The 27,939-nt window shown below is 34.1% G+C and overlaps 1 protein-coding gene across 3 annotated transcripts in view; it reads left to right on the top strand.

The window, feature by feature from the left end:
• LOC110992579 (lysine-specific demethylase 3A) overlaps positions 1 to 27,939 on the top strand; it is a 131,308-nt gene that overhangs the window by 93,904 nt on the left and 9,465 nt on the right. For all 3 annotated transcript variants that reach the window (XM_022258458.2, XM_022258457.2, XM_045629590.1), the window contains 3 exons: positions 3,464 to 3,505; positions 23,427 to 23,874; positions 27,716 to 27,911. In XM_022258458.2, coding sequence (XP_022114150.2) covers positions 3,464 to 3,505; positions 23,427 to 23,874; positions 27,716 to 27,911 — 686 coding nt within the window. The remainder of the gene's footprint in view (positions 1 to 3,463; positions 3,506 to 23,426; positions 23,875 to 27,715; positions 27,912 to 27,939) is intronic.

The raw sequence follows: 27,939 nt of genomic DNA, 5'->3' as shown, positions 1-27,939 counted from the left end.
CACCAGCTCAATTGTTCTTAGCTTTTATGTGCACGGAGCGCGCGATTCTGTTATTGTTTCCGACGGCCATGGGAACGCTGCATTTCTGTGACCTCTATACGTTATTGGCTTTTTATGAAAGGAATTTTGTATAAGTTGTATTGTACATTAGCTATTTTAAGCGGCGGAGTAGGTATGTTGGTTTGATATATTCATTTATTCTATTAACACCACCTTTGAATTTCCAATACTGAATTGACGCACACATCTTATTATTCAGTCAGGTGATGATATAGTGAAATGATTTCATCCGCCTTGATCTGTTTACATTTTGATGCTTGTGAAAATAATAGTTATTATATGTATTACAAAACAAGCTTCCGTAAATTCGTTGGAATGCAGACAAGAATCACGCCCACACAAATAGCGTGATATTTTTGGAATCTAAATATTAAAAATTCTTTGAAAACAACATCAAAACTTGTTAAGGTTAGGACAAGTTATTATTTATTGATGTGGTAAACAGTGTTTTTCCCGTAAATGTATTTATATCGTCACGTTTTCTATTTCAAATTTATTAAGTACATAATTTGACGGTATTTTAAGAATTGTTACTTTATAAGCTATTGCAACAAGAGTTATTAAAATTATTTGACATTGATATTGACCTACACGTTTACAAATAGCTTTGAATTTTGTCTGTTATACATATATAACACGATATTGCATACAATATCGTGTAACTTAATTCGGAATCACAATTTGGAGACTCCTTTTTGTAATGGCAATCCTATACAGTCGTAATTAGAAATTTAATTTACTGTATGTTAAAACGTTATTTACCTACCAAAGAGTGTTCTTCTTAAAGAACATTCTGGTTTAGAATCTCATGACATGACAACAAATCATCATTATATTTATTTTACACAGAACAAGTATAAATTACTAAATAATGTCGACTAGTATTATAAAGTATATTGTGTTTGTTAACACGCAAAGTTCGCTTGCCAAAACATTTGACCTCGTTCCCATGAAAGTAAGACCTGCGTAAACTCATACGACTATTTTTAGACTTGCCAGATCTCCTCTATCTGTTTAATAACAGTGGGTTTTGCCAAGTTGAGGCTTGTTTAATACGTATACATCATCGCATGTAAAATTTATTATAAACACAGTTCGTATAATGCTTTGGGACCATATTTGTGATCTATGAACTTATGTATGTTATGTAATAAAAGTTATGTTTAATTTAACTTGACTCCGAAGGACCAAAATTTTCCTTAAGTCATCATGCCTATTTTATATTATGTTAAGTGGTATAGGTCCTTTATTGAGGATAATTAAATCTATTTACTGGTAACAGCATCGCGAGTTAATAAAATGCTTGATCCAGAATCTTAGTCATGATATCAGACAATGTGTGGAGGGTGCTCATTTCTCACGTACGAACCAGTTTGCAGACAGGTTTAGCCGCATACCGATCAAGAAAGGCACTCGCGGTGCCTTAAAGGGGAAAACAACGTGTTTTTTGCTTTGTCAAGTATGTCGACGGCTATTAGTCGGGACGTCGCGACACGTTGAAATAATAGCGGTTACGATAAAGATACTGCTAATTTACGTGAACTCTGATTTGAATTTGTATGTCGAAAATTATTTTGCCCAATTGTGGAATGGATAAACATTCGTTTAGATATTAAACACCTTGATATAAGTTCGTAATTATTACATATTTTCGTCAAGTTATACGATAATATTTCTGACAGCTCTCACGTGTAGAATTTTTAACAATGTATATTCGTGCTTCCGTTTGCATTATGCTTACAGTGAACTGCTATTCATACAAATCTATTATTACTATTCACGTTGTGTGAGTTTGGTTGTTCCTTCGATTCTGTTGTACGTCCAACGTTTCGTACACATTGTTTTTTCAAGTTGTCTAATGTTGTATATCTTTAACTTAGCCTTCTATTTGGATCCTAAAAATTTATATGCATAAAATTACAACATTAGTGTCATACTCAATCCGTTATTAGGTAATTATCTCGAACACCTGTGAGAAATCTGCCCCAACTGGATAAACCAAGACCGGTGTAAGCTGATGTAGAAATATTTTATGCCAACCCAACGATGTCAGGCATTTATCTAAACTAAGCGGTGTAACCATAAATGTGGACTAGTACTAAGCGTTTTAACGGCTTGGCATCCAGGTACGAATATTCTGAACATAACGGCTCTAAACGCGTTATTTTAAAGATCCAAAGTATGGATACATGACATGGGCTTTTAAAACTGTATTGGTATTAGCACGTCTAAGAGCTGACGATGAAATATGGCACACCTTCAATAATAGTCAATGAATTTAACTGAGCTCGTAAAATTTATCGAAATCGCTATTCCAGTTTTGATATGGCCTGTTTAATTTAGCATATTTCACTTCAATGGACAGGTGATTATGCTAAGCAGTCGCTGCCGGTGCATATAATTATGTTTTCTATTGCATAAGTTACAAACCGGTTTTAATAAAATGTCAAACGACGAGAGCATTTAACAGCTGTTTCTCGATTTATTTAAGTGCCTTTTCGGAATTAATTGCTTGCAAAACCGCTTCACTTTTACATAAATTATATTTGTGTGAGTAAAATTTAACTCCAAATAATTATTGGATATTGAAATGAATTAAGGTCGACTTTCTAACGAATCCGCGAAAAAACCGATAAAACTTTACATATGCGGGTTTTTGCTAACTAATTGTGGATTTTTACGAATATATGTGAATACTAAAACTTCGACTGTCTCTGTCTCTGACTGAAATGCCTTTGAAACGTAGTCATTAAAATGTACCTATGCGGGTTTTTTGCTGGGGTTAAAGCGAATCTCTCTTAAATGCATACATAGATATAGACTAGCCAGCTGCAAGTGGTTGACGATCGATGCGGGAAACAAAAATAGCTACAAATGTGGTTCTACTGACCACCTGCTTTATGCTCTCATAAGCCGCGGAAAAAATATACTTGTATTTGCAACTGTAGAAACCGATGAACATGTTATACTTGTATTTACTTTCTTGTTTACTGAAGCATCTCTATGCGATTCTGCTAAAGCTCTATGACTCTCATTATGATTTTATTTTTGACTAATAGGAGTTTATTATATACTCATCTGATTTTAAGTGACACCGGCGCCCATAGATACATTATCCATAGGACTCGCAAGTGCGAAGCCGGCCTTCATAATCGGTTTTACGTCGTCAAAATCTTTCAAAACCTAATAACAATGCAAGATTGTTTCACGCACCTTTTACTGCCAAACAGGTTGTCAGAACCGGTTTAAAGACGTTGGTAACGTTTTTAAATGTTTAACCTTTCCGGACCTAGTTTCCATTTGTGTTTCCAGTTTCATTTTGCATAAATCTGAATGTTATTACCGCACGTTACTTTAGCAGGACGAAGAAACTATTTAACATAATTTATTTTAATATTTCCAGGTACATCGCCTGAACGAGAACCTGCAGATTCTAACAAAAAAGGTATTTAAGACATTTTTATTATACAAAATTTTGATTTATATTTAACCATTTGGTTGGACATCATCATGACCTGATAAATTTTAAATCCAAAACATTATGATAGGAATATATTGAAAGCAGCTTCAGGTTTGAATTGAACTTTATAATCTTTGCGATTCGGAAATCTTGAGATCTGAATACATATTAACGATGGCACGTTCAATAAATTTAAATACCAAATATGTATAAACGACGACTGTCGTCACGTTAACGCAACCGATTCATGTTTTTTAATACCATGTTTGTTAGGGCGCGATAACTAGTAATCAAAAACTGTACACATTTTGCCGTCCCACATAAACATCTTTATCATCTATAATGTTCTTTTGATGATAGAGATCTTTAAAGTAGTAATGTCTTCTACACTAATATTGTTTTAATAATTATTCATATATAAATAGAATTGATCTCAGTCAACCAAGATCTATGTACATGTATTTATATGCCACGCTAATTTGTAGCGTCTGTCTTAAGATAATGGTAAATCCAGATCATCATTTCACATTCAGATTGATTTCTTTGTTTGTTCGAGCGTCATCTGCGTATTTATGAGCACTTATGCTGCACACTCGTCGTTTAAAATACAGAGGTCAAATCGGACGTTTAAATTTGTTATTGATATTGGTCTATCTAAATTTCAATGGGATCCCTTATAACGGGGTCATGTCGTTTACGATAGTTTATACATTATTCTTTGTTTCTTATCGTGCTCTTTTTCCTTCAATAACTTTACGCTTGTTATTTTATTCATGTTTATCATGTATCGCTTGTGAGCTGCATATTTAAGTGAACTTGTTTTAACGAGGTAAACTTTAAATGTAGGTTGGAGTAACTTGTGTTTGCTTTTAAAATAACTTAAGTACTTAACAGATATGTCAAAGTGATTAATGATTGTTTCATTAATCGATTTGTATTAATATCTATATAAGATTACTAATATCAAAAGTGGTTGATTCCTAATAATGGTAATTCGTTTAAAGATATAGCTGTATTAAATAGACATAGTTTCCTTATGAAGTCATCAATAAAGTTAAGTGTACATTCTTGTCTTATTTATAGTTTTAATTTAATATTAAAACATCCTTCGTAGAATCGATAACAAGCTCTGGCTGAGAATGCGTCATCACGAATCTCATAATATTTCTATAAATAATATATATGATGAATATTCATCGCACGAAACGCCCCAAACCATTTTATGGCGATACGAGAACCGGTCTCTCAATTTTTTGTCGATGTTGTTTCACTCGAGATCGTGCGTTCAGGCAATTACGATGGTTATGGCCGCAACTTTACGATAGAATGTATTTATGACCACCTGCTTAATAATGCGCGATCGAAGCTTGGACGGATATGATTAATCCCTGGCATGTATTTATTACTACAGGCACGTTTAGTCGATATGACTCGAGTTTTACAGACGGGAATAGACGATGGTACGACATCACGACGCCGACGTGAACAGGAACAATGAGACTTGTCAATCAACTGGCATAATAGATGGAACTGTTAATGGTTTTTGATTAGCCCGTCGAGACATTCTATCACAATAGATGCTAACCTCTTTCAAATTCCACTTTTAATTAATTATTCGATCTTTAAGTTTATCTGAGTGCATTCATTCGTAAGATAACGAAATTATGCATAATAATTAAGATAACACAAGCAACGAAGAATATTAAAGGATTAAAGGACTATGTGAAACTATTATAATAAAAATGATCTACATTGAAAATTAAAAACTTTCTACAGCTGAAATTGACGTAGCTAGTATATCACACTTAGGCAATTTGCAGAAAGTAATTATAACAATATAAAGTAATAGAAGTCGGATAAGCGAATCAAATCTGTATCGTGTTATCTTGCTATGAAAGTTGTCGGTGAAAGTCCAGTGCCACGTCTAATTCGCTCGACCAATAAATACGCTCATGACATAACTTGCATTCAAAACCGGTTTGCCTCTTATCTCGCTCGATTTTATTACTATTATTGAGTTAATCGTTGCAGACAAAATGTATGAGAACCTGGCTGGTTTACCTGCTCCCATTGTCGTTATCTTTTTTCTGAAGACAAGGGTCGGCTGTTAAAGATAAATAAATTTGTAGCGCCCTTTCAAAAGATACTGTTATTCTTACCTGCTCCATGATATGGCATCTTTTGATTGCCTTGTTCGGATTCGCTTGTCGATCTTATAATTTGCATATTTTATTCGGAAAATTTCAGTTTTTTATAAACTTTAGTAATGTCTGTGAGGTAATGATAGGCGTTGATAGTGAGTACCGTTATAATTGGCAAGCTCCCGCACTCTGCGTTGGCAACACAACGGTGTGACAGTTGCCTTTATTGCATTAATGAGGCCGTATATCAAAGGTTCATTGCCCTTTACTAGGATGTTGTATGGTTGTGATCTACATTACCTTTATTCATTACATCCATAAATTATTTGTTTGATTGTTATTCACGATCTAAACTATATCAACTTTACTGTTTATTGGAGAGTCATTTATAATAGTCATAGTTCAGGGTCACCTTCCCGGCACCTGTTTTATTTTACTAACTGGTAAATCAAGTTTTAGATCCAAGCACAATTATGAAAGGTTTACAGTTTGCTCAATAGAAAGAGAATTTGCTTCGGTGAATATTGTTTTGTAGAGGCTATACGAATCCTTATCTGCCTTTGTTGCTGCACAAAAAAATCAATATCTCTGAATAGTATTTTTATATTCTTATTCGTTTCATTTATGTAAGTAATAAAACTATTTATCGTTTGCTGTGGTAGAACAAAACATTATGTGGTATTGTAAGAAAAATACAGAAACTGTTCTCTATATTTTAAAAAATTATTAGGTTTAGGGCCTGTTTCACAATGTATGGATAAAGTGCCAAATAGCTATCTATGCAACACATTAATTATTCGAAAGATAAAATTTACAAATAATATTGTTTTGTAGAGGCTATACGAATCCTTATCTGCCTTTGTTGCTGCACAAAAAAATCAATATCTCTGAATAGTATTTTTATATTCTTATTCGTTTCATTTATGTAAGTAATAAAACTATTTATCGTTTGCTGTGGTAGAACAAAACATTATGTGGTATTGTAAGAAAAATACAGAAACTGTTCTCTATATTTTAAAAAATTATTAGGTTTAGGGCCTGTTTCACAATGTATGGATAAAGTGCCAAATAGCTATCTATGCAACACATTAATTATTCGAAAGATAAAATTTACAAATAAGATACTTCGAATTTCATGACGTATAGCGCTATCTGACAGTCGTGAAACGCAAAAATACTATTTATCATACCAATAAGTAACAAATATAAATAGTAACTTATGTGGAACTTATCCGGACATTGTGAAACAGGCCCTAAATAAAAGCTTTTATACAGCCATAAATAACTTTTTGGTTAAATATGGCACAATCGTGTGACGCATTTCTTGACATTTCAATTATTAAGTTTAGATTTTGTTTGGTTTCCCATTCTTAGCAGAGAATGGTAACAAATTTACCGAGTGGTTTACATTGAAACTTTTTCAATAAAACGTTTACGACAAAAATCCTTTCAATTCTCTTGTAAGATTTCTGGGTAAATTAAAACTCACGAAAGGCCAACATTGCAACACCTCACAATATTTCTCAATAACTTGTACAATAACCATATTAGGTAGTTGTCTTTACTGATATGAATCGAATCGTTTTCAAGATGGCCGTGGTCCACGAGTGTAGGTGGCTACTTTCTCCTAACGGTACCACTCCGCTCCCTTCACCTCGTCCGCTCCGAAGAATTACCATAATATTGACGTTATCTTATGAGGTAACATGTATTTTAAGTTATCCAATTTGCCTTCACCCATACATACGACAATATATGTTCTGAGATCGAGTAACAAGTTTCATACATCACCTACTAATATGGAGTTTTAGATGTAATTTTCTGTGATTTCCATTCCTAAATTTGTGAAATTGTTTGTACGCCTTCAGAAACTATTAAGGTAATTTCACTACTCGTTACTGACTTGATTTATATAATGTATTCTTCCGCAGGTAATGCTTCATATCAATAAATTTCTCTGAACTTTACCAAGGTAGAAGTGAGCTCATATCGCTTGAGGTCATTCACGAGTGAAATAAAAGGTCGCGCCACGATCTTTGACGCTCGTTACAACACATCGGAAACGGGTTATTGATATATATTATGTATCAAATACGTAGGCGTTAATGTATGCGGTCGATAACTTCTTAACTCTAGCATGTAATGCTAATTAAAGGGTGTATCTGTGTGATAAACGAATCGATAATAGCACGAAAATGCGTGTATATTAATGATCAACTTCATGACTGAATAGCGTGGCTGTAGCATTTAAAATATAACGTCAATGATTATCAACGGCCGCCTTTGCTCGCCGTGGAAAGTTTTGGCTTCGTGCCAAATCGTGTTTGTGTTCTTAGAATTGCATAAACTGCACTCTCGGGACTGATTAAACCGTGTCTTTAATTCGAATTCGACAGGGATTTATCTCGCATCCATAAATCAAATCGATTTCAATCACAATTGTATCGATAAAAAAAGTTATTGTTAGGTTGAATTTTTGAAAGCTCGATCACAAAGCGTGAAGGGACAAAAAAGTTTAACAAAAAACGTTCGTTCACGACTGGTTCGGTGCGGTTGTGCGCATGGCCATGCCTTATTTCACTGTATAAAACGAAAGGCACATGTGCAGCAGATGTCGAGGGTTCTTTTTCAAATGTGTTATTACGCCTCCACCCTTTGCACCACCCCGTCAGTCACTGACCTCTATGTTTCCATTGTTTTGACCTGTTTTCGAGCTTGTAGGATCAATTGATGTAACTCATGATTCATATGCTATTACAGAATCTTCTTATATGAATGCTCCATCTCACAAGTGTTTTAAATTTAAGTGCACGCTATAAATATTACTCTGCGTGTGTTAACACGTGTTTCGTCCCGTGGTCCTTACACAAGGGATGCTTATACTATCATATTGAGAAACAGGTTCTCGTTTCAAGGTTATTTTTAACAGCTGGTGTTTCCAATTAGTTAGGATATTCGATACTATAATTGCTTTTGATAAGGGCAATTTATACTAATCGATATTAGCTTCATCTTAAAGATATTCAAACCCTTATTTAAGCTAGGCATTGAATCACCTTTATGGATGAAATAGTTAATACACGTCTGCTATTCGTTTCCTTCTCAATGCTCATTGCTAAAAGCATTAAAAATAGTAGTAAAAGTTGTTTTGCGTTCTTGGCTTCCTTTTTGTATACCATTCAGAGCCATTGTGAATCAAACAAATGGAACTGTTAAAGCAATGAATGCCAGCACTAAATTAAAGGATTATAGCAATAAAATATAAACGTTTTCATTTAAATACATGCCTAATTAAAATGAATTGGTATGAAATAAATCTAAGAGGATTCTTAATAATAGAGTTACCTTGGGGATACTCCTGGTGGATTTACTTTTAATGAGCTTTGATAACGAGTTTTGTTGATTGCTCTACAGATTTTCAAATTATTCAAGAACTTGTGGCTATTTATAACGTACAAAATTGTTTGTTTCTTAGACATAAAAGGTTACATCGACTGTTAACGACGACTTAGCCCCCCATAAAGATAATAAGAAATTATAGTTTCAATCTTTTCTCTTATTTTTTATTTTTTTGTCATTCGGTTTGATATGTGTATGTTGTTTAGTTGATATTTAGTGTAAATGCTGTGTACAGATATAACTGGAAGTCAGATTTTTAAATGTTGTTTAGTGTGTAATAATTTTATGTATGTAATTAATCTGTTTTCTGTTTTTGTACCTAAATGTGAAAAATAAAATAAAATAAAATCAAGCTTCATTACTTTCACACTTACATAGCGGTTAGTGGAACAAACTGATCTTTTTATAATCCTCTCGACAAAATTATCCCCAGCTTCTTCAACTGTTATGCAAATACTAAAACGGTTGCTTTGATGTGCCTGATTTGGTTTTTGCTTCTCTGAATATCAAATAAAATCCCAGTGTCGTTACTTACTTATCACATGTCTTTTCCTTAGTTGTCATCATCTGTTTCTTTGGTCACTTCATGAGATCAGCCGTCTGAAATAAATCTAAAATTTTTGATCTTACCTTTACTATATGATTTGGTTCCTTTCTTTGGTTTACTACATTTGTTTGAATTGGATTATTAGGCTGCAGTGTACTTCATCGCTACGATTTTAACTTCGATCGTATAAATTGAATACGCCAATCTCTCTCGGCATGTTTATAAATTATGTGGAATCGAGTGCGCTAAAATTTGTAAACAGGGCGCGGTATTTGTCCTAAAATACTTCACACAGGAATTGAATCATTGCCAAGTGGTGTGCGTAGACGGCGGTCTGCGTCCGTAAACTTTGGAAGACGTCGCATTATTCACGTTCGTCTTTTATATCTGTTATTTATTGTTTAGTCCTATCTACTGCTATCATTGTGACCTATTTTATAACTGCCTTTTACATTTTAAACGTTTTACTTCTAACACAATATATATCTTTACTAAAAAGGTTTTTAGAAGCAGAATTAAATAAAGTTTATAGGTAAAGTAATAAATAACCCTTCTTTAACGGATTGAAGTAATTCATCACAAAATTCGACGTTTAAAGTGCCTTATACTCGTAGCACGGTTTTGAGACTGCCACAACAAATAGACAGCTATCAATTGGATACGTATAACCCATATCCCCAAAATAAATAATAATATGTAAGCAGATTTGGGAACCCTGACACAGGTATTTTTTTCCCCATATCTTATCTTACACATACATATTATCTTATCTTATTCGCGTACATAAATACATTTTTTATTTTTCTTTATTTTAAAATCAGATAACTCTGAGATAACAAGATGAATAAGGATAAAAGTAAGTACGAATATGAGTAACAATTATATCTGTGATTTATTTATCTCGTGTACACGGAGTCACCTTGCGATGACCTTATAAGAATATTAAAGTATTTATCTGCTATTTACACGTAATTTCACACCATTGTCATAATTAAATACGTCATTGAACTAAACATTTATTTATGAAAGATTTTATGAGTAGAAAGCGTCTCCGAGAATTTGAATTTATTTTATACTTGAGAAAATTTCAGTAATAATTGTAAAATTTTACGTTTTAATTAAAATTTTGTTTATAATCTCGCAATATACTGAGTTATGTCTTTCTTTAATACAAATTAATCCTATAACGTAAAAGGTGGACAAGTCCAATTAAAGGAATTTCATTGTTAGTTTTTATAAATTGCTCACGAGTTCTTGGAAATAACAGTTGATTACCACATTCTTCGCACGCTTGACCGTTTACACAATCGAGAATTCAAAGACTACAGAATGTACTTAAGTGGTCACAATATTGAGGTTCTTGATATTGTTGTTTAATGATATTTTCATGATTTGTAATTTTTTTATACAACTGCGATATGAATAAATTACTTAATCAAACTCTTTAAATATTAGTTGACTATATTGACAAAAAGCTGTCTAATGTTTTTTTATGATTTAATTGTTGAGTAACCGATGGCCTAGTGGCATCAGCGTGCGACTCACAGCCTGAGGTCATAGGTTCAAGCCCCGGCTGTGCACAATGGACTTTCTGTCATTGCACAACAATCGCTGAACTGTGGAAGGAAAAACCCTTGAGGAAACCGGCTTACCTCAGCTCAAAAAATTCTACAGCATGTGCATGGCACCATGCAGCATGGCATAGGAGGCACAGCTAAAAGATCATTAATTAGCGCCACTGATATATTTACTTTTTTGTATTTCTTATAAACCGATTACAAATTGTTTTTATTACAAGTATTTAAGTTAACTGTCGTTGTGTGTGTGTATGGCAAAGAATTGTTTCGTTAATCAAAAATTTTATAAATAATTCACTATTTAAAGCTTGGTTCTGTTCAACGTTTATAATTTATTTACGTTCGAAACGGATGTGAGACTATTTACGTTCGGCTAACCCAGAAGAAGGTTATTCGCGTATACACATCGTAACGTAACTTTTTATATCCAAGGTGCGTTTGCGCATTAAAATCTACTGGTTTTAGGCGTATGTGGAAATACCCACTGTAACACCTGTCGGAAATACCCACTGAAACATGTAACAAATCACAATTTAACCACCACACACACTTCTAATTACATTTCACACAGAAGGGTAGACACAAAAAATATACCTTTTTTCATAGTTACCTTGGTTGAATTGGTTGATCTTTTTGGCAGAAATATGCGTTAAACTGAAGTTGAACTAAAAACCACCTAGACACTATTGAATTCAATACAAGCCATTTGCCAATAAACTATGAAGGCGTACATCATAGTATAAAAAGATTTGAACACATTAATCAACGTTGTCGGGACCGTCTCCGGGGGATTAGCCGCCGGGAAATTCTATTCTCCGTCAGTAATTAATAGCTTTTGGCAAATGAACGCTAGCACAAATAGGCATCGTGACGCCACATTGCAGTTGTGTAATGGTGTAATTAATTTAAGAACAATACGGGAATAGTAGTAATGTAACTTTACTTAAGTTTCATAAAATTACCTGATACAATGTATGGAAATAATTAATGAACTGCATAGATTAATAGCTTTTGGTTATCCGTTGAATGAACTGACAAAAGGTTTCAGGTTCCTATTATAGGTAATTTATATCTAGTATATGTATCTGTATATATTTTGATTGTTTACTGTTGTTGTTTTTTTATATGTATTGTTTTGTATGTGATAAATTTAATTTCTGCATTGGAGTAATCTGTAATCTGTAATATATACTTATCTAAAATATCAGACCCTGAATCGAATTCGACTGAGAGACGTATAAGAATATAACAAAACGGTGAAATAAGACGAGGAACGTTAATTAATTTTATTTGGCTATATTAAGACGGTTACTACTTGAACCCTGTATCCTGAGTATTTTTGGGACATGTAACACGCAGAGATCCTAAAAGTCTAGATAAACTCATCGCGACTAGCAGAGTGTAGGGCACCAGACATCGAGACAGATCCCCTACTCGCTGGACCGGTTAAATAAAGGGAATTACGGGTCTAACCACCCAGACTTAGAGGCTTTCCGAAGATATGGGAGAGTGGAGGATGTTGTGCCGCTAACACGGCCTTATGAAATGAGCAGTGCGACTGAAGAAGAAGAACGTGTTAATATTGAGGGAACAGTCTAAGACGGGTAAGGATCTGATCTGAATTTATTATTACGTACGAATACGAAAAAAACTTAATCTAAGTAAGATCACCGAAGTGTAACTGAAAAGCAACTTTGTTTATTAAAACTAAGTCTACCGGATTCATTACGAAGTCAAGAACCTCGACATTTAATTAAGCATGATTTATGGACGCCCACAGTTGCTAAGGCAATGTCTGTTTCGTTTAATAATAATGAAACTTATGAATAAAAATAATAAATTATATCAAGGCTTCATAAACTGAGTCAGACTTAAAAAAGAAATCGTGATCTCAATTTCCGGACTGTTAATTAATTCAATTGCAAATTTGGACCGGTTTTATTGGAATTTCGAAGTTATATCAGTTCGAACGCTAATGGTAGGACTTGTTCAGATCTACCTTTTAATGTTAATGACTGTAATTATTATTAGTTCCCACGATTATTATTGATTTGTTTATATTTGTTATGTGGTAACATAATTGTGGGTTTATCATTTAATCCATTTTCAGCAACGTAATACGTCAATTAATAGGTAAAATTTCAAGTGCCAAAGACAATATTTTTTTCGTTGTTTATATGATAAGTACGTATATTAATGTCAATTTAGTTGGGAAGTTATATAAATCATTATTTATTACTTTCTACAACTTTCACTGACGTTAAAAATGTTTATCTCACAGAACATATAATAGGTTTACCTAGATTGTGTAACTTATCTGTTTGTCCCTCAATAAAATTTTAAATATATATGCAGTAGAATAAAATAGCTAATTATGTTAATTTTATTATCAACATGTTTTCGCAACCGGCGTTTATGAGAATAGAATCATAATATAGGTTTTCCTCTTAAAAACATTTACATATTCTATACATTAAAGAATTGTTTTTAATGTGTACATAAGTAAGCATGTTTTTATCATTTTCTTTATTCGTATATATGCAAGAAAATGTATATTTAAAGAGGAGAAAAACGACTCAGTCGCTGTCAAAATCGTTTCGATTTTAGGGTTAAAATATGTTTCTGTAAAGTTTACAAACTAAAATTGTATAGCGATAAGCTTATGTATTAAAGATCTATGTGAATAATGTATTTTTATATAACTCCTGAAACCGATTTCATTTGTATTGAGCCAAGGTTAAATAAAAATTTAAATCACAACGGTAATCTCTGTGTCTACTAATATTTTTTTAAATTGTTTATAATACTTTTGTATAACTAATTTTTGTAAGTGAATAGAAAACGCATTGTATAATTATTTATTAAAATTCCTATACTAAAAATTTCTGAATAATTTTTTTTAAATTATTTCTGACTTCTTTTAGGATGGGCGTTAAATTTATGTACGTGTTTCATAATCAAATGTCAATCTAAAAGGCAAGTAGGTGATCAGCCTCCTCTGCCTGACAGACGGTGTGGACTTTTGAATTTTAAACAAGCCGGTTTCCTCACAAAGTTTTCCTTCACCGTTCAAGCGAATGTTAAAAGCACACATCAAAATATCCATCCATTGGTATCGAACTTACGACCTCAGCAATCCACTGGGCCAACCCCGCTCAAGGCTTATAGCATAAATTATTACCAAATTTATGGATAAAAATACTCATAAATCTTTAACCTCTGAGCGTTTCTAGCACACGACTCTTTATTGTTGATTAACAATAATGTAGGTTGAGAAAGTGAATGCACAATGGCGTCTGCGGAATACGAAGTTAGCTCTGTCCCGTTCATTGCGCAACTCGTCTATGGATAAAGTAGACTGCAGGCGTCATGCTCGTCACGCCTCAATACTCGACAAGAATAAAAAAAAACAACGACAAAACTAAGGAGGTCTCCCACGCCACGTCGTCGCTTCATCAACTGTACAACATAATAGCGACCTATTGAACCATCGGAGATCATCTTTCATTGGTCACGATTCGGCCATTATGGAACACGAATGGACAAAATGCGCAAAGCCATTCGGACGTGAAAACGAAACTATCTTGATCGTAAATCGCTACTGCAAATGTAAAGGAATGCTACTCTACAACAGTCGCTCTGGCCTACATAAAACATGTCGATTTTCGCATGATATCGTTGGCCTTGCTTCGCGGTTTTAACACAACTGGCACTTAATTGAATGTATCGTTTTAATTATCTCTTTCTTTTCCTTTAAAACTGTCGATAGGCTGCACGAAGTGAGTCATTAGTTCTTGCATTATAAAAACGCTACCACTGCATTCGCAATGTAATTATTCAAACAATTATGAATTCAATGATGTCATCCGCGTACCGTTGTTAATACAATGGTCTCAGCGAAATGTAAACTAGAAATAATCTTCATGTAACATCTGAATAGCGTTTCCGCGAAGAATCTATTGTAAACAGGTAACAATCGTTTTTTCACACAAATATCGCATCGCACGGATTATTAATCGTTGGAATATATCAATTGTCTCTCGCTTATTGTTAACAATAAAATGTAATACATGGAATATTTCTACATTAATATTTTGACCTAATAAGTGTGGATTACGCAACTGAAAATAGTTGAATCGCCACATTCCTGTGACAAAGGAAATGCTGTATCAGTCATTTACAAGAATAATAATTCAAATCGCCCTCGGCGTCCCCTATCTTCCGTCAATGTTTTCCTTTGAAACGTGAATAAAAATGAAGAGGGTAGCGGGAGGGCTGGCGTATTTATGCGGTCCCTCCCTGGCACAAGAGAAGGGTTGACGTTGGATTTCAATGCACGCATCGACATGACACCTGTGTAAATTCACCATTCATAACAGCGATTGTATAAGGGCTAATATTGAATAATGAAAAACATTTCACATTGAATGCCACCCGCATAATATCAACCTAGTTTTGCAATCAAGTGCATTTTGATTAAACGCAATCAATTGATATATCATGAAGGTATTAGCTAAACTGCTATATGGTTTAATATACATTGTTTTCCGCAACATAACATTAGCCTAAGTTCTTACTATACGGAAGGAAATTGAAATGATAAATATAGTGGACTATTATCATATAAAAATTACAAATTTTCGTAACAAATTTGTAAGGGCCGCAAAAAGTAGACGAATTATTACGCTCTATGAAAGAAATCAGCTGCTCAATAGGGTAGCCGTCTGTGAGAATAAATAACATAATGGATCGGCCCGGCTAGCGCAGGGTCTTATCGTTGCCATGGCAATCGCCTGGGAGCGGAAGCCTGGTACCGTTATTATATTAGACGAGGCTACGTGAAGATCAAAGACTCGAGTATTTAATAAAAGATAAGATGTGTTTAGCGAGCACACACAACATTGTGATAGCGATAAGATATCTAATTGAATCCCCTTATCAGCCGTTAAATTGGGGCAAGTCACGGCAAACATTTCCGTCGGTGATAAGCCAAATAAAAGTGATAACTCAGCGCTGCATAGAAACATCTTATTACTATAAATAAAGATTAACTAATCAAAGTTTTCCCCGGTAGTAGCTCGATTCATGGGCGACAACGTAAACACAAGGATCGTTAAGTGGGTGGGCCTCACCCCTTCTCCCTCGAACTCCCCAGAGCCAGCTAAATTGTGACATTTTCTTTCAGCGCCTTTTCACAGTTAGCCTTGTGTGGTTTTAAATTTTATTTCGCAATAATATCAAACGAGATAAAGCGGTGCAATTGACAGCGGCACAGGCTGTTAAGAATCATATTGAAAAGGTCAGTAAGTAGGTAAGCGACCTAAAAACCAGTTCTTCAGGTTTGCAATAATTTTATTGAATACCTTTTATTTGTTTATTCATAATTTACTTGTTAACAGCGGTGAATACAAAAAGGATTTTTAGCCAAGGCGTAAGTGAATAGGCAAAGAAACATAATATATTCTAGGAATATAATCTTAAAAGTATGACATTTGCACAGTTAAATGTTGGCAGAGGAGAGACTGCAGAGCAACGTATTTTAAAACGGTTACAAACACATTTCGCTAGATATCCGATAACAGAACCCAGTGTAACGTGTCGAAACATTACTTGGCAAATATCCAAATTATCGTGCGGCAGCCATTTCTAAGGAAAACCCTTGATAACAGCTTTTAAGCGTTAATACGAAAGACTTAATGCTCTGTGTTGTATAGGGTGGCATGGAGAGAGTTACCGCTGAATGATTTCATTCGATCACGATTTATTATCCAAAACTACGCCCCTTTTCGCTTATACAGTAAAATATATGTTTTTTACAAAAGTGCATGGTCGCTGTTTAATTAGATGTATGTGCAGTAAACTGAGAGTGCCTAGTCATTAAGTTTCGATTCCCACAATAAATATCGTCACACACAAACTGTCTACTCTTCATTTGTAATGTCAGCGTGTATAGACATAAATACTGCGCAGTGCATGACAGGAAATGTGTACTCAATTGTTTTGTGTCAACGCACATTTGAATATGTCTTAAAATTGTTCATGTGGATAATTTCAGGGCACTGGTGGTACTGGTTAGACAAGTTCAGACTGAGGTCATAGGCTTTGGTACTTTGTAAGCTATTGCGGTTGCTAGCAGACGAGCAGGCATGTTTCATTTCGTATTACGTCGCCCTTTCAAAGCGGCGGTAGACTTTCATCATAATGAGCTTTCTGCCGTAGGCCTTAACCGCAACGCATCAGCGCAAAATCTCACTTGCTTGACTATCAAACATTGTACGATAAAGTTTTCGTACTAAATAATTAGTTTACAATTAGTTATATTAATATATATTAGGTACATTGGTATTTTCCGTTACAAAAACATTCTCCGTATATTTTCCTTAATGCGAGGTTAGTATTTATTTAAATATATTCTTATTTGATTCATAACAATAGAGACATTAAGACAATAAGTTAATATATTATTCAAACAAAAATAGTGTTACCGAATAAGATTATTCCAAAATCTAAAAAAAACTAATTTTCACAGGGATATTTATACATTTACGTTCTGATTGGGTATGACGTTTCTTATCATAGCAAAGAACGTGAAACGTTTTCATTATTTTAGGTGATTACATTATAAATATTCACAACTCGCAGGGCGGACGGGCTCTACAAAATGGCTGCCGCAGGCGCGCTATTCGGCCGAGTCGTGACCGACTGGAATCCACGAGTTTGCCCGAACCCTCATCAATTATGCATGAATGCGACCGAACGGCAATGTTTACGAGACAATTTATTGCGCTGTGCGGTTTTTGACATACGATCGCTGACCGGTCTTGTACTTGATAAGATGACGAAATAAGAATATACAGTCGTGAATATAATAACAATTTTTCCTTTATTAATTGTTTGACCCTCATAGTAATAGATGAGTTGTAAAATAAATTTGATTTTAATGGAAGAATCGATTATAGATACTATATGAACACATAGTATTTTATTATACGCAGTCGTAAACAAAGAGAATGCGAGGTATTTTTACAATGATGTTCATAAAATGTCATAATGATTCATTGTTATTGCATCACGCAGTCGTCAAATTAATTCAATCTATATCGTCTACGCCTCGTCGCAGCTGTGTTAGCTATTGATAACGTTGAATAACTCATTGTTCGAGCCAATCGCAAACATTCTGTGTTTGTAAACCTCATTTCGTTTATAAAGTTTTCTCCCACGCGTCGCACGCTCGAACTTACAACACTTGACGTCACATCTAATTGCCTTTTTTATTCAGAGGTGGAAGTGCATTCGCATCCCTTGTCCCTGCAAGATGGGCATATCTTCTATTTACGCGTCTTTTAACCCTAGAAATCATCCTAGAACGATCCTTTAACTTCTAATTGCGTGCAAATTTATAAAACGTTTTCCCTTACTTCGCGAAACATTTCAACTTTGACATTTCGTTGGCAGCGGTGCGCTAACAAATGACTGTTTATAATCCGTTCACAGACAATAAACATATTTAGTTTTTGTTCTCCAATTATAGTTGCCATCCTTATCATTTGACATTATTTAGATAATATACTTATCTAACAGTCAGGTTATCAACTGTTTGCGTTTCCTATCAACAAATTCCCGTCGTGTCGGTTTAGCACATTGCGATAGCGTATTTAGTTTTATTATATTTGGAACGTATTATTATTAAAATATAGGTTCTCGGAGGTCGTTTGCAAATTGCACGTAACATTCGCATATTAACATGATTAACGCAAGGCCAAAATAGAAGCACCATGTTTTTACGTGTCTTGCTTACAAACTGCATTATTGGCTCTACTAACGTACGTTTACTTTCTCAAACAAACTTAAATCACGTTTCCAGCTGTCAAACCATTTTTTCCGTATGACGTTTGACATATTTGACAGCGCTCAAGGCGAGATACGAATTACTATTAATATTATAATATTACCTTAGTCGTTAATTAAGTAACCAATTATTAAAACGTTAACTATAACGTTAAACATCGTATCTGAATTGGTCCAACTGTAATCAGAGATTTAATGAACAATTCTGTGGGCTGCAACACTGAAAAAGTTAATTAGCTTTTTACTCGACCAATCGGCCGGCAAAAACACGCATTGTAACGCGGTCATGGAAAGTGTTGTAATTCAATCCTAATTCAAAACAAGTTTTTACTCAGGTTTATTAATTCCAATAATAAGATATTAAACGTGAGAAATATTTGCTATTCCGCGTCATAAACACAAGCCGTATAGACTTTACCGGAATAGTTGGATGTTTGCCAAATAGCTGGCAGTTGTTTAAGCACCCGGCATGTTGGTCAACGATCGATATTTTGTTTATGTTGCTCTAAATTACACCACGGCTATAAATAAACGTTTATTTTCATCCGACGAAATTATATTTTGCACTAAAATTCTTTGTTTCAAAGATAATGTTATCTTTTTGTAAACAATATTATAATACATTCATTTAATCCTATTATCACGTAGCGATAAGTAGATTACTAAAGCAATTGCTTCATATTCCAGATAAGTAATGTTTTCATAAACACGTACATATTTTATCACAGAAATGCACCTATTTAGAACGATTAATTAGTCGTATTGAAAACCCAAAGAGGCCGTTATATGTATAAGTAACCAAATAAATTAGCACTTAAAATTCCCTTGTTACATACGATTTATTGGCACGTCGCTAGTATTTCCAGTTACATAAAGCCATAAATGGTGTGTCATTACGCCAAAGTCGGACGCACATCGTGATTATCAACATCTGCTCTTCCTGTTATGTTATCGTAGCCGGTCTAGTGAATATATTGGTGGACGTATAGACGGGTGCTACATGCATTGCATTGCCGTCAGGTGCGCTCTCTGTATGCGCGGGGAGAGCTCCCCATTACCATCCCTCTGCCCTCCTCACACCCGCATTGCCGTTCACTTGTTGCTACGTTGTGCTACGTCGGGCAGTGAGACTGGCGCCCCCCTTCCCCCGCGCCCCACCGACCACCACTTCTCCGCGTTTCAGTTCTTTGTGCGCCGCCGAGGCTTAAGCACGCCTGTTCTATTTTAAGCTACATTTCAGCATAGATCATCTCTGTGCAATTAACGTGTAGCCTTCTAGATCTGTGTGTGTGTGTGAGTGCAGGTGAACGCCTGGTTACTTCGTACAATTTCCTGACCGCATTCAAGGACGCAATCGTGTGGATTGTTTTTAATTTTCAACGGTCATCACTGAGGATTCCTATTTTTAGAACGGATATATTTGTGTGACTTTGAAGTTTGAACATTGTGATTTTTGATTAGATATTCGCTTCAATCAGATTAGTGTTTATACATGGTAATTGAAAACTGCATATAGCGTTAATATACCAACAAAAAGTGAGTATTAAACTTTTTAACCTAACACCTACTATAAATGTCTTGTGAGAAAACTATAACTACTATACTCATTGGTGATAAATAAGTGTCTGCCATGTTATATGATTCGAGTACTCCATTGTCAAACCAAGTATATGATATTTGTCAAATAGGTACGTATTTTTATTGAATAAAGTAAAATCAAGAATGAAACCCGAGCGCTAAATAATGCAAGTTGAACCAACGATAGCTTTATTTCAAGAACTTTCTAAAGGCACATAGGCTATCAAGAATCTAGTTATCGTATACTGAGTCACGAGCATTATATCGTGAGATGTTAAGAAGATTAGAGACCGCCTCCGCATTCTTCACCTATACATTGCGCAATAGAGTATATTCTAGGTAAATAACGGCGTAAAACAAATATTATTTCGCTCATTTGTGTGTATGAGTAAGGAATTAGTATACGATATTCGTTTTAGGTATTGTACATGCCTTCTAAACATGTTTTTCAATGACAAATATGAATTAATTTGATTTACAAATTAGCTCTTATTTTGATCGGTAAACGGGCTTACCAACTTAACGGTAGATTTCTCGTATAACAACGTGTAAATACGTCGTCGAATTTTGACAGCCCGAACCTATAGATTTACTTACAGTTTGTGTAACATACTTCATTAATTCTATATCAACAATTGGAGAACTTGATTTTACCTGACTAATATCATACTAAAGTCGTTTTACGAAAGTTTGCGGGTCAAGATAATCCAATTAAGTCGCGTATATGTCGTATTATGTAACGTAATGCAATAATTATGTTGCAGAGAAAGCTCAGTATTCTGTAGTGTCCCATTAACGAGCGGTTATTGTCCGAGTGGAAGTGTTTCATTACACGCTTCACGACTCGACATGCACTAATGGTTTTAACGAGATTCTGCGATACATCTGATAGTTACGATCGGTTGGCTTTAGTTTACGAGTTACATTGATGGTACAGACTATAGATAAAAATACAATAATATCCGGTGGGCCTATGATTTTGTCATTGACTAGAATGACTAAAAAATATAGGTTTTATATCTTTTAATTGTTGTAGGTAGATATTTATTCATAGTATAAATTAATAAACCACTGTACGTACTGAAGTTTTCATTTAAACTTATAATCAAAGTACTTTTATGACTTTAAGCAATGACAACGTTCTTACTTCGTATGACTCGTTAACGACAATTGTTGTTTAATAATTAACTACTATGAATAATTCAGACAGGATCTTCATTTGTGGTTAAACATTCAACATAGTTCTACATAAAACTTGGTATTTCAAAGAATCATTTAACATAACATAACCTACATACCATGTTTGCGTGTCGAATTAACATCGCCATTTTTGTCAGACATTTGCAACATTCGCTATGAATAATTCAATAGCAATATTTATGGTGCGTCGCTGTGTGTTTGTGTCAACTTTTTGCTATTCCTTTCTAGCTAATGAAAAGCTCTCACCGGTTCCGCCTCAGCGTTTGTCTTGTCAATCAGTCTGTCGTAGTTACTCTTACCGGCCAGTTATTTGTTACCCCATTGTACCAGCCCGTTGATCATTGCGCCATTGTCTCGAGTCGAGACTCTTTTGTTTACACATTTTCAATAGTCATTTGTTTAGTGGAAGTTCTTTTTATTTTCTCTCGTCTTTCTAACATGACAGTAACAATGTTTTGTACATTATATGCTTAACAGTTTTTTGATAAAGTCGGTTACCGTTAATGTGGATTTTAATAATTGTTAACCTAACCGTTTCCGGATTTTGAAAATAACAATTAATCGTTTAAACTGTCAGGTGCAAAACGGTGCTATCAAACTAACTGGTAAGACAAGTTTCAAGTCCGCTTTGCGACAGTATCTCGATAAATTATTATTATGCACTCCTGAGAATAGAGATGACTCTTTTGATAAATTTTATACAGGCTATGAATAATTATTTATGCAATTATGTAAATGCGGATCGACGGTAACGGCTACTCATTAAAATTCTTTTGTACTCTTCGTTTCGCACACACGTCTGTTTCGATTTCGTGTCGAATGCTAATATCTACTTAATTATTTTCAAGAATTTTAATTCTTGAATGTTTGTGTATGTAAATAAGCTAAATTAATTGCCGTTTCGAAAACGTTTTAATATTTAAGTCGGCGTATTCAACGATGCTGTCATTGTATACTCGATCTGTCATCTTTATCTAGATTTATTGCCAAAAATGCATACATATCAAACATTTGGCAACACTTCTTGGCCGGCATCCAGTTATTCACGTGTATATACAGCGAAACCCTGCCAAATGCCAAACATTTTTTCTCAATACATCCCTCTGTCATCTTCCTGTTCCGGTTTGTCACTTGTAATAATGTTGCAGGAACGTGACTTCAGTTTTATTCTTGTCACGCCCACGGTCGGCACCATTTATAATAGTCGTTGCACGCTTTTGAAAGTAACTGATGTAATAATTATTATCAAGGTTTACCAATGATCGAATTGACCAGACTTCTCGATTTGTAATAATTGTTATTTACAAGATTTTTGTTCAGTAGTTGGTATGCGAGGTTCGAAGGTTAGACGCGGTCAATTATACTGAGCGATTGGCGCATAGTGAATGAGTGTAATGTTGGCTTTATCCCAAACGTGTTTATTTAAACTGTCATGCCACAGACTGACGTAGACTTCCACGTTTACTTGGCAAAATGACAGTGATTATTGCCACTTTCTCTGATATAATCAATCTGCTGATGATGCAAAAAGATCTTGGCTGGATCTGACAATCAAGAAGAGTTCCTGAATATATTTCAGTTCAACATAAACTAATTCGCATTTTCTCTTGTTGCAGGTGCCACAAAAAGTGTGAGTGCAAGTGATGTGGTGGAAGCCAGTGAGGAAAAGTGCTTAACGCCCGTGGAATTAAAAGAAAGTGAAGTTAAGAGTGAAGTGAGTGTGGGCGCGGATGTTGCCAGCGCCGTGGCCTCCGAGGAGGACGATTGTGTGATAGTGAGCGCGCGAGATGCGGACGATCGGTCCGACTCGGGCGTGAGTGGTGTGCGTTCGGGCGGCTCGGCCAGTTCCGTGGAGGAGTGGCGAGGGATGGCCCATGGCTACGGAGGTGGTCCGCCACCGCCCTTGCTGCATCTGCCGCCACCGCCGCCCTCGCTCTACGCGGGCGAGCTGCTGTGGAAGCAGCGCTACCAGCCACCGCTGCATGCGCCGTTGCATCATGCCATTGCGGACGACTACCTTGCGGCCGCTAACTTCGATAGAGAGAGACACGAAAGACTGTTACGGTGAGTCCTATTTGCTTAGTTCACTTATAGAATTCAAGGTAAAATATATCAGGCTTGAACTACATACATTTAGTAGAAGTAGTAGATAGTAAAACAGGAAAGAAGGTTCCAAAAAAGATGATTAATAATTTCTCTGCTACTTGTTGCACGGTTTTAATCGTAGCCCCTGTAGTTGTGCTCGAAATTGTTAATTAACATGGTAAAAACAAACCCATTGTTTAAAGAATAGAAATACAGTATTTGCACACTGTTATCTTTACGAGATAAGTTTAAATACGCTTTTATGTATGTTATGCCATCTCAGAATGATAAAACGCTATAAAAATAAACTCAAGATAAGAATAAATTATCTTCCTGTTAATAAAACATTTCAAGGTTATTAAATAAAATGAAGGATCAAGATGAGATAGATGTCCATTTCCGCTTTCAGTTTTCGTCCTTTTCCCCTTTTTTACTTTTTTTCAAATAAATAAAGTACTTCGTTGATAGGGTAGATAATAGGAGGGCCAAAATGACGTTTCCACGTCATAAAAATTAAAAAAAAAACTAAAATGTTTTTTTGCTAAAGAAAATATCATGTTTTTGCGTTAATTCTCGTTAAATTTTAGAAATTGTATATAAGGCCGTTGTTTGATAACAGTACTAAGATTGTTTTACCAAAAATAATTCTTATATTTGAAAAAATGAATTCTTCTTTTATTCAAGCAAAGTAATAACCATTTGAGTTTATTAAGTTTTCAAATTACTGAAACTAGTAGACTGGGTTTGGTACTGTCATTATTTATTCATAAAATCCCACAGTTTTAATTAGATCATGTTTGATGTCTGAATAGGAAGACATTATAATCGCATGTGAATCTTTATTCTACATAGTATATAAATAGACAACTCATACGCTGACGTGATTATGTTTTTCGCAGTTATCAATAATTCCATGTCATCGTGACATTATGTTATATAACAATATACCTTAGTAAAATACCTATATGTGATAAAAATATGATTAAAAAGAATATATTATTTATGTAATTTGTGAAAAGTTTGTTTACAATATAAAAAATGATAGAATAATATTTCAATAAATCAAACTACTGACTGTTCTATTTCTGTTTTCTTTTTTTACATAAACATATGAATCCAGCAAAGAATCGTATATATATTTATAAATTCTGCACTTTCACAAACACAGGAATAAAAGCAAAATCAAGTATGCTAATTAAAAATTCATAGGTTTTGACACTAGCATGTAATTTGTATTTTTAATTAGTTTCTTGTTGCCTTACACAACTAGTACAATAAGAATAGAGACAATTCAAATACTAATTACATAATCAGACATATCAGAAAGATACATTCAAAAGTGCGTTTACAATGGTTGTACATGTGTCTGTTAAAATGCCATTTAAAAAGTCACATAGATAGTCAAGTAAATTAATCTAAAATCTTAAAAAGTTATTTACTAAAACCTGAATCTATCCTTTCATTTTTCATTTGATAGACAAAATCTTGTAGCAAAGAGAATTATTTCAGTGTTAAGATTGTAAAGTCAAAGAAGATTATTATTTTGAAAGGGCTTTTCTATATATATCTGAAGATTTGTCTATTTTTGTAGGTCCGTAATACATTTTGTTGCTTGTTTAGGAAGATTATTTCAGATATTAATTTATTTTCCATAAATAAGTCTTCTATATATATTCAAATAAGTTTTTAAGTAACTTTAAGCTACTAATTGAGCTTATGTAATACTAATAAAATAAGGACAAAATGTAACAATGAACCTATGTCCAGTGCGATGGAGAGTCTAATTCTGCAAACTGAATTCACTAAACCCTTATTATTGATGTTGTTAAATGGCCATAAAGTACACTATTGTAACTAAATCCAATTTTGGCTTAGCAAAAATAGGATACAAGTTATAATATCAATTAATTTCAAATTATAATACCATTAATATTTTATTATGTGTTTTAAATAGATTTAATGTGGTGTTCAGTAATTAATTACTTGAATTGACCTTAATGACCTTCAACCGTTTTACCTACAGTAAAACATAGAGACAGTTATGCAAATCAGGGCAATTCTATTAGTCAAACATAATATAGTGCTTCAGCTACCTCAGTTTGGAAATATAATTTTTTAAACAGCTAATATGAAATGTAAAACCTAGTTACAATGCCACATACTTTTCTTGGCCGGCGGCTGAAATTGGTATGTACTACCGTCGCCATACTGAAAAAATAAAAAAATCGGTATGAATATTTCGAGAAAACACTTTTTTACGGATTTAAACTTATAATTATTTAGTCATAATTTTAAATTTAAACCGACGTTTCGCGTGCTTTACAGCGTGCTTGGTCACGGTGACTGAAGACAAAGGTGTTAAATGTCAAAAAGTATCACAGCTGTACAAAATGTTGTATTATCTGTATTTATTTCCCCGGAGTTGGTATCGACTAAAATAATAAAAGACAATACTATATGAATATTTCGATTAATTAGTCCTCTTTTTCACATTTAGATAACATAAAATGTGATAATTACATTAGTATAACTTAGTTAAGTCTAAAAATAGTACATATATCTTGACATTATATATTTCTATCGTGATTGATAATAACGATAACTTGTATCTCCGGTTTTGATCACGACCTTACATTTTATCTCTCTTTCAATTTCTGCTGAATATAATCTGTGATGGAAGACGATTAGTCTTATTGATTTTATCTGTTGTCATAATGGCAGTCGTCGATTAGACGAAGTATTTAGTAGACGCCTACACCGCAATTTTTTTCTTCTTTTTACAGCCATGTTGCGCATGGCTATCATCACTGTCAAAAATTCATATTACAAAAACATTTGACGTATAATATATTGGTTAACTTATTTGGTTTACTTGAATGTACATTTAAGATGTCAACTTCACAGAAGTAAATAGTCATCTATTAGTTTTTTTAATGACGAAAGGGTATATAACTGCCAGTCTGTTATCCTCTGTATCCCAACACATTGTCATGGAGAACAGAAACTGACATATTTCAAATGATATTTCTCAGTATAATCGAATTATCGTGTTCCGTGAATTACTAATTACCGTAATAAAATTAGTAGCTCGTCAATTTCTTCACATTTATCTTTCGAGCAAGAAAGAAAAAGATCTTAGAAGATCTTTACTAATTCATTCGAATTGAAGTTTTTATTTAAAACTTAAGAATAATGTCCACTGACAGTACTTTTTAAAATTTTAGTCAACATGGTAATATAAATGTTATTATATATATAAATCGTCAAACTTTCAAATAGTAAGTAATCAATAATTTGATAGTCGTTATTTTCTAAACTTAATACTACTTTAAGATACATTTATTTTAGTCGTCAGTGACCTTGACCTAATTTCAAAATTCAAACTAATACAAGCCATAATATGCTGTCTTCAGCTCGACGTTATTTTTCGTTTAAATTGTCTTTTCCTTAAGGAGGCGTTCAAGTATTATCTAAGCAGATTTACTGCAATGTATCCCTCCCTTCCTCTTAGCAAAACAAAGCAAAGTGGGATATATTTGTAAAAAAGTAAATAATTACTATTGACGTAATCACCATAAATAGTTCTAACGTATTACTTGAACGGCCCCTAATTCAAATCAGCAGTGGTACGATTAGCAGTGAAGTATTAATGTCCTTGGCGCCTTATCATCTTATTTCCTCTCGTTTATATGTCTCTGCCGGTATTAAATTACGACAAGATCGAGGAGACCTTTAACAAAGTAATTTTAAAAGGAGTTTGTGTCTATTTTGTTTACAAGACTATTTATAGATAGATAAATGTTAATATTTTGGTCTACAGGGAAAGAAGGGATCAGGAGCAAAGAGAGCATGAAAAGCAACAAAAAGAAAAGGAGAGAGAACGGATAGAGAGGGAAAGAGAACGTGAGAGGGAGAAACAGGAAAGAGAGGAGAAGGAAAGGAGAGAACAGGAAAATGCAGCATCAAAATTAGTGTCGAGGCATTTTGAGGAATCTCTGAGGCTAGCGAATCAAAAGGTCAGTTTTTCTGAGATACTTACATGTT

This window comes from Pieris rapae, chromosome 9 (assembly GCF_905147795.1).
Source record: "Pieris rapae chromosome 9, ilPieRapa1.1, whole genome shotgun sequence".
Taxonomy (NCBI): domain Eukaryota; kingdom Metazoa; phylum Arthropoda; class Insecta; order Lepidoptera; family Pieridae; genus Pieris; species Pieris rapae.
This window is presented reverse-complemented; position numbering and strand designations above follow the sequence as displayed.